Source organism: Mustela nigripes, chromosome 3 (genome assembly GCF_022355385.1).
Source record: "Mustela nigripes isolate SB6536 chromosome 3, MUSNIG.SB6536, whole genome shotgun sequence".
Classification (NCBI taxonomy): domain Eukaryota; kingdom Metazoa; phylum Chordata; class Mammalia; order Carnivora; family Mustelidae; genus Mustela; species Mustela nigripes.
In genome coordinates, this window is record NC_081559.1 from 65,256,148 (window position 1) to 65,265,456 (window position 9,309).

Below are 9,309 nucleotides of genomic sequence, written 5' to 3' on the forward strand. Positions count from 1 at the left end.
CTTGTGGAGCATAACAAAAAGCATGGAGGACATGGGGAGTTAGAGAGAAGGGGGTTGGGGTAAATTGGAAGGGGAGGTAAATCATGAGAGACTATGGACTCTGAAAAACAATCTGAGGGGTTTGAAGTGGTGGGGGGGGGTGGGAGGTCGGGGTACCAGGTGGTGGGTATTAGGGCACGGATTGCATGGAGCACTGGGTTTGGTGAAAAAATAATGATACTGTTATGCTGAAAATAAATTTTTTTTTAAAAAAGGAAAAAAAATAAAAACAATTTAAAAAAAAAAGAGTTTCCAGGATGAAAGGAATATATGTTTTCAGATTGAAAGCATCAACTGAGAGCTCAGCAAAATAATAAAAAGAACTACACCAAAGTATTTCACTGTGAAGTAAAAATGACCTGGAAATCTTTCAGAAAGAGAGAGAGAAAAATAAAATACAAAATGCCATATAAAATGTCATCATACTTCTAAATAGCAATACTGGAAGTCAGATGATCATGAAACCATGAATACAAAATTCTGAATTCTGAACCAGAATTCTATGTCCAGTCAAACAATAAAGCAAATACGGCTTTAAATGATAACCTTTTCAGATGAGAATTTAAAAAATTGACCTGTATATCCTTTCTTAGGAAGTTACCCAAAGATGTATTTCAGTAAGATAAAAAAGTAAGCTAAGAAAAAGGAGGGCATGGAATTGAGGAAATGGGAACTGAAGCCCAGGAAAGGGACTCAGGGAAGTCAGAATGATCGCTGGGCAGGCGGCCTAGAGAAGGGCAGAGGACTTGCATGAGGGAACTCTAAGAAAATCAAGAACAGAGATAATTTAATATTACTTAGATGAATATTTGAACACTAATATCAACATACATTTGACAGAACTTAAAGAACATATGGAAAAAAACTGAGGTATACAGTCATCAAAGCAAATACACAATTATTTTAATCTTGGAAAAACATTTTTTGCAAACAAAGAAATATAATCATGGTATATTAGTTGGCTCCTCAGAGAACAATATTTTATTATAATAATGATTTAGCTAAAATTGCGACATAATTATTTCAGGGGAAGGGGAGAATGGGAAAGGGACAGCATTAGAAAGAGGTAAATCCTCAACTACAAGGCCAGACAGAAAATGTCTAAAATTGATAAATCAAGATACATATCTTTAGAACTAAATATATATTTTTAAAATATACAGATTATTTAGAATATAATTTCATATCAGAACAAACAACTAAAAAAACCTGGAAGTGGTTGTCTCCATGAAGCAGAAGGGGTAAAGCTAAGAACTGCTACTCTTATTTTAAGCTTTTTGGTGGTGTTTCATGTTTTAATTCTGTGTATCTATTAGTTAAGAATAAAAACTAATTTTAGAGAAAAGAACGTAAAAAAATCACAAAATAAAGTGAGTCGCAATAGGCACAAAACAACTACTACATTTACTGAGTACTTCTAACAGTGACACAGACACGGGACACATATTACCCCATTCATTCCTCACAACTTTCATTTAAAGGACAAGAAGATGTGGGGTGCCTGGGTGGCTCAGGTGGTGAAGCATCTACCTTCAGTTCAAGTCATGATCCTGGAGCCTTGGGATTGAGCTCTGCATGATTTCCCTGCTTAGTGGGGAGGCTGCTTCTCCCTCTGCCCCTCACCCTGCTTGTGATCTCTTTCTCAAATAAGTAAGTAAAATCTCTTTTAAAAAAGACAAGAAAATGTATTCACTTGGAAAAAAGTCTCATTCTTTTCTCTCTTGTTCATGCATGAGAGCACGTCCACATAAATCCATAGCAAATACAGCTACCTCAAAGTATACTTAAAAACCCAACTTAATGACAACTTCTTTTCTACTCCACAATTTTTTATAAAAAATATATTAAAAGTCATGTGCTGGACTCTATACATTTTTTGAAGAAATGCTGTATTTTTTACTTACAAAAAACAGTTTTCTGCTTTCATTTCTCTCTTCTTTTTTCTTTTCTAGTTTTTTCCTCATTTCTATTTCATATAATGCATTCTGTCGCTTTATTTCTTTAGCATCCCTTTCTTCATGTTTTCTCCTTCTTTCTTCTTCCTCTTTATGTTCCTTGATTCTAAAGTAAAAACATAACTAAAATTGAGAGCAAGGCAGAAAAATAAGTCATATTTTAAAGAAATGAATTAGATTCTAACCTGGGATGATTTGAAGCTGTGGGGAAACTTATGAATTTCTTTGGGGACAAGAACAGATATATAAAAAGCAGTTATTAAAGCAAATCTAATTTTGGTTAGCCCAGAATTGTCAGTATTTTCATTTCTCCAACATTTGTTTCGTTCCTGACCAAAATTAAATCCTATGCTAGATTCAAATATTACTTTCCTTTAGAAAGAACTAGCTAACTGAAGGACATTATAGTGTAATGGTGACATTATACAGAAAAGTCCTTAATCCCTAGTGTTTCTCAACTTCAGCACTACAGTTCTAGCCTCTTAGGAAATGGGCTAGCCACTTTGGCTGTCATTCTTTCTCTAGCCAGCATTCACTAGCTATTGCCGCCTTCTGCGTGGTAAGCCACACAGGGCTTATGAGTGAGTGCTTCAGAGATCCCTGAGCACCCTCCTTACTGCAGGGCTGTGTTCTGGGAGATGTAGCTCCAGCTCTACGTCTTCAGCCCACCTTCCCAGCCCCATCACCATCACTACCATGAGCTTCCACCATCTGTACTTTATTGCAAACTCTGAGTGTCTCATCTTGCGATCAATCCTCTGCATACTGGCAAGTCAGCTCAGCCTGAGATGCCTACTGGCCCATGCATCCTTGTCAGCCAATCGAGTGTGCAGGTTGCTCCACTGCCATTCTCTATCTGCTGCTGTCTCTAATTTTTTTTCTTCCTGAACAGATAGACACAGGGTAGCTCAACAACAAACTTAGATGAAAAGATTGGGGAATAAACCTTTCTTTCATATGCATCCAATCCAAAAGAATGTTTTCTTGGAGACTCATCACTCAAGCTTCAGAGGGGAAAATTCCTTTTCCCTGTGCCATGGAGAACTACACAGTAAAGTGAGCCAGTAAGTTCACTTTGGTATTATGAAGCCAACGCAGGACAGGAGATTCCCAGCTGATGCATCTGTACAGAGTAAGCAGCTTTAGAGCCACAGTCACTGTCTGTGGGAGGAGCTAAGATAAAAGTCACTGCAGTTTACAGCTAAACCAGGTTTATGATTGCCCTAAAAATACTAGATTTTCAAAAATTTTTTATTGTCTATTTAGTTTGTTAGAATTATTAGATGCAAAGAAGATTCTTTGAGCTGGTGAGACACCCACTGATGAAGAATGGGAGAGCAAAATTCCGCACAGAGGGAAAAACCTGTGAGAAAGCCCTGAGGCAAGCAAAGGTTTGACAGGTGCTCAAAGGCTTGGAGATCTGTATGATAGAAGTAGAATAAGTGGGGCACCTGGGTAGCTCAGTGTGTTAAAGCCTCTGCTTTCCACTCAGGTCATGATCCCAGGGTTCTGGGATCGAGCCTCGCATCAGGAGCTCTGCTCAGCAGGGAGCCTGCTTCCACCTTCTCTCTCTCTTTCTCTCTCTCTGCCTACTTGTGATTTCTACCTGTCAAATACATAAATAAAATCTTAAAAAAAAAAAAAAGAAGTAGAATAAGTGAAGGGAATGAGTGGTAGGAAAGGAGGTTGAGAAGATGAGGCCAGATCATACAAGGGTTTGCAGGAGATTGTCATTTCCATTTTCTTTTAAATGAACAGAAAACCACCAAAAAGTTTTTTTTTTTTAAGATTTTATTTATTTATTTATTTGACACAGAGAGATCACAAGTAGGCAGAGAGACAAGCAGAGAGAGAGAGGAAGAAGCAGGCTCCCTGCCGAGCAGAGAGCCCGATGTGGGACTCGATCCCAGGACCCCGAGATCATGACCTGAGCCCAAGGCAGCGGCTTAACCGACTGAGCCACCCAGGCACCCTGTGGGAGAATAATATGACCAATTTTTATTTTAACAAAATCTCTCTGGATGATGAAAGGAAAAGTACTTAGGAAGAGAGAATAGGAGGCCAGTTAAGGAGTTGAGGCAGTAATCCATGGGACATGAGGGTGTCTGGATTAAGATGACAGCAGTAATTTTAAGATTCATTTTGGAGAAAAAAAATTCAGTATCAGTTGCTGATAGATTTGGTGCGGAAAATAAAGGCACATGAAGAACTGAGGTGTATTCCTAGGTTTCTGATTTGAACAACTGAGTGAATAAAGATGCAACTTTTAGAAATTCCACTGCGAGGGTGGAGAATCAAAATTTTATTTCATATTAGACATTTAAGATTTTTTACATCTTTGAGACTTCCAAATGGAGATGTCTTAAAGGCAGTTGGATATGTAAAGCTGGGACTCAAAGGAGTGATCTGATCAAGAGTTAAAAATGTGGAAGTTCTTAGATTTAAGATGGGTTTCTAATCATTAGGAATGGTTGATGATCACTTAAGCCCTCATCTCTCTGCTTTTTCTCTGGATGATCTGATCCGGTGAAAGTGATGCAAACTATCCTATGATGATTTTTCCTTCTTCTGAGAAGCTGATGAGATAGATAAATAGTAACTGAGTTATTCTTAAGCAAGGTCTATTGGCTTCTTCCCAGAGAAAGGCTTACCTATCAATAGAAGGAAATAGAATTATATGCAGTATCTAAAGATATTATTAAATTTCTTTTCTTTTTTAAAGATTTTTATTTATTTATTTGACACACAGAGAGAGAGAGAGAGAGAGAGATCACAAGTAGGCAGAGCAGCAGGCAGAGAGAGAGGGGGAAGCAGACTCCCTGCTGAGCAGAGAGTCCGATATGGGGCTCGATCCCAGGACCCTGAGATCATGACCCGAGCTGAAGGCAGAGGCTTAACCCACTGAGCCACCCAGGCGCCCCTAAATTTCTTTTCAATAATTATGGTTAAGCTTCTTGGTCAAAACCCCTCCGTTTGGGGATTTTGGTGTCAGTACGGTCCCTCATTTGCCCCATCCTCATTATGTCCACTGGGCTGTGAGCCCCAGGCAGATTCTTAGACTGCTGAAAGCCCAACAATGGAACAGACTGCCCAGGTCTGCAGCTTAGAGATTGTTTTAAAAATGTAGGAAATCTCTCTTTCAGGCCCAGGATCAGCAATTATACAGTGTGTTTTAGCTATCCATTGCTGAGTAGTAACCCCTAAATTTAATGGATTAAAATAATAAACATTTATTGTTTCTCACCATTTCTGAGATTCAAGAATCTGGGAGTAACTTAGCTGGGTGGTTCTCCAGAGGTTGCAGTCAAGATGTTAGTTGGAGTAATAGATACCTGAAGGCTTGATTGAGGCTGGAGAACTATTTTTAAATATCTCTTGGCAGGAAGCCACAGCTCCTTGCCACATGGACCTCTACATAGAGCTGCCTGAGTGTCCTTATGCCATGATATCCTCAAGAATGAGTGATCCAAGATAGCAAGAAGGAAGTCACAATGCCTTTTTTAAAAAATTTCTTTTCAGTGTAACAGTATTATTGTTTTTTACACCACACCCAGTGCTCCACGCAATACGTGCCCTCCCCAATACTCACCACGTGGTTCCCCGAACCTCCCACCCTCCGCCCCTTCAAAACCCTCAGGTTGTTTTTCAGTGTCCATAGTCTCTCATGGTTCTCCTCCCCTTCCAATTTCCCAAAATGCCCTTTATATCCTAATCTCTCTCAGGATGTTACACCTCATGACTTCTACTCATTCTCTTCACTGGAAATGAGTTACTCTATAGCCAGCACTCAAGGGAGGGAGGAATTAGACTCCACCCTCTGAAGGGAGGAGTATCAAAGAATGTGTGGACATATTTTAAATCACCACCAGGTAATACCTGAATAGCACTTGGTTGTACAATTACCAGGGCATGGAAAAGAGTGTTGCCTCTTGGTATCCTGTAATTTCCATTTCTGTGTGATTAAAATAAGGTCTTTGCTCAAAGTGGAAAGTCATTCCAAATTTTGGCATGCCGTATACACCCAGCCTACAAGGCACATCATGACCTGGCCCTTGCCTCTTCCCAATCTCATCTTTAACACTGCTCTCTTAGGCCTCTTATTATAGTCCTCTTGCCTGCTTGTAGTTACCTAAACCCATCATACTTTAACTCACTTCTGGGACTTCACCCCTGCTATTTCCTCTGCTTAAAATACTTCTACATCTCCACTATGCATGACTTACGCCTGCTCAGATTTCACACTTTGTTGCTAGAACTGATCTTTTCTAAAAATTAGCCCCTTCTCTAGACTGGATCAGATGTCCATTTTATATACTTCCACATATCCTGTATGTATATTTGCCAAAATATCTATTATCATACCCTAATTATCTGTTCCATATTTATACCCTCCTCTCCAGATTGTAAACTTCTTAAAGAAAAAAGATAATTGTATTCATTTTTGCATTTGCAGTTACTAGAACAGTGGCTGGCAAACGGAGATTGTCCAATAAATGTTTATAACAATGCATGGATGATTGGATGAATGAATTTATTAATGAATGAAAAAATAGTCTATCTTAAAGTTTTTTCCCCCAACAGACTCGTATTTAAATTTTTTTTCTTTTCTATTTTAAATAGGGCTCCACACCCAAAATGCAGCTCTAACTCACAACCCTCAGATGAGGAGTCCCATGCTCTAACAACTGAGCTAAACAGGTGCCCCAGAATAGACTCTTATTATTCAAGAAAGTGGGGGTAAAAACTCTCTCTTCTACTACATGGTCCTCTGTATCTATTCAGGTTAATACCAGTGTTAGTATTCCAGTTCTATTGTTCACTTCAAGAGGCTTTTTAAGGGCTAATTACCATTCCTACAGTATCTTAAGTGACATACATTCTGAATTGTATCAAACTGACACATGAATCAACATCCAACACAATTGTACTTGGTGATAATTTTGTAAATTCATATACCTAAAAAAATTTATAATAATAGATTTGCATTTTCCTTTGTTGTCCTCAATTACAGAATTGAATGTTTCTTAATAAATTTAAGATATAGAACTTATGGAAATTTGCAAATTGGCAACCCAAACCCACATGTCAAATAGCCTTCCCTTCCTAAGTCCCCATAATGCAACAAATAGAATGGAAGAATTTCTATATCACTACTAGAAACTAAATAAAGCAAAGTCTTACCTTATACTTGAATTTTCAAGAAATTTCAGCAAAAAACAGGGCATTCGAGAGTGCAATCAAGTTAAGTAATATTTGGACATCATTCACAAAGACAAAGCCCACCAGGAAAAAGAAAGGAATTTAAGGTGAGCTCAGAGCCCAGTCAACATCTCCTAGACTACACTGAAGATAAGCCAAAGAAAAAAAAAAACCTTAGACCTGCTGGAACCTCTAACAGCACATGGAAAGCACATGGAAAGACCCCCATGGAAAGGGATCCTGTTGGCCTGATCACAGCCTACATGCAAAGGTTATAGGTAGGTAGATGGCCTGTGAAGGTGTTACCACTTGCCAGGTAATTTCCTGGAGATCAGTCTGTTACCTGCAATTATCTCAGCCACAACAGCCAACATAAGAGAGATTTCTCAAAGATGACACATTGCTCAAATATTTGCCTCCGTATGCCAATGGCGCTGTCCCTAACTTGTATAAACCCTTGGGCATTGACACTGACAAAGAAAAAATTATAAAAAATCCAGGGGCTCCCCCTTCTCTTTTTACTAAGGATTACAAGAAATGAAGACTAAACAATATGGCAATACATGTATCCTGAGAATCGATATCTATGTCACTCAGACATTTGTGACTATGAGAAAACACACACACACACACACACTGTACACACACACCCCTACCTCAAAACCATAACAACAAAGAGAGACAGATTTAAGCACATAAAAATTAGTATCTTCTTGGGGCACCTGGGTGGCTCAGATGGTTAAGCATCTCCCTTCAGCTTGGGTCATGATTCCAGGGCCCTGGGATCGAGCCACAAGTTGGTCTTCTTGCTTAGTGGGGAGCCTGCTTCTCCTTCTCCCTCTGCCTGCTGTTCCCCCTGCTTGCTCTCTCTCTCCCTATCAAATAAATAAAAATCTTTTAAAAAATTAATATCTTCTAAATACTAAAACCACTCAGGGGTGCCTGCTTGACTCAGTTGGTAAAGCACATGACTTTCAGTCTCAGGGTTGTATGTTCGGGCCCCATGCTGGGTATTGAGATTACTTAAAAATAAAATCTTTAAAAAGAAAATACTAAAAACATTCAGAAATGATGACAAAAATCTGCAATATGTCTAATAAAGATTAATATCCAACATATATAAAAACTGCTTTTTAATCAGTTTTTAATCAATGAAAAACGTACACATCAATATGAAACAACCTACATAACAGAACAATGGAGTAACCAATTTATAACAAAAACCAAAACAGGTGAATATTTACATATGAAAAAATAACCTGCCACACTAGAAATTGAGAGAAATATAAATTAGGAGATAATACTTTTTGGTCCATTAAATTATTTTTTTTAAGATTTTATTTATTTGACAGAGAGACAAGTGAGAGAGCGAACACAAACAGGGGGAGTGGGAGAGGGAGAGGCAGGCTTCCTGCAGAGCAGAGAGCCCAATGCAGGGCTTCGTCCCAGGACCTTCAGATGATGACTGAGCCGAAGGCAGATGCCTAATGACTTGAGTCATCCAGGCACCCTGGTCCATTAAATTCTGAAAAAATTACTGCCCAGCATTGATTATAACATAAAAAGGGTACCAGAGATCAGTGATGATTACATATTTAAAGCCTTCTCAAAGGCAGTTTCTCTCCACATGTAAAATCCAAGCTCAGTTAAAAAAAACTACTCTATATAACTACATCTTTGGACAAAAGTAACAAAATACATAAGGTCAGGGATGTTCACTACAGCATTGTTAGAAAAGGAGGAGGGAAAAATCCAAACTTCCCTCAATAATAACACAGTTAAACAAATAATGGTACATCCTTAATGTACAATAAGATTATTTTAAAAGATGTGACAGATCGATATATTCTAGTAAAAAAGATATTCAAGGTATATTTTTGATTGAAAAAAATGAAGTCACAGAAAGATACATTGTAAAACATTCATGGCTAAAAATATATACACACTTATATATGCCCTGTATACAGATATGAGTAATAGCAACAGAACATTCTGAAGGGGTAGTCACAACTTTTTTTTCTATTTATTTATTCATTTATTTTTAAAGATTTTATTTATTTATTTGACAGACAGAGATCACAAGTAGTCAGAGAGGCAGGCAGAGAGAGAGAGAGAG

The 9,309-nt window shown here is 38.2% G+C and overlaps 1 protein-coding gene across 1 annotated transcript in view; it reads right to left on the bottom strand.

Moving 5' to 3' along the window:
- The window catches only part of CFAP210 (cilia and flagella associated protein 210), a 37,144-nt gene that overhangs the window by 16,303 nt on the left and 11,532 nt on the right, over positions 1-9,309 (bottom strand). The window contains exon 5 of the mRNA XM_059394130.1: positions 1,944-2,100. Coding sequence (XP_059250113.1) covers positions 1,944-2,100 — 157 coding nt within the window. The remainder of the gene's footprint in view (positions 1-1,943; positions 2,101-9,309) is intronic.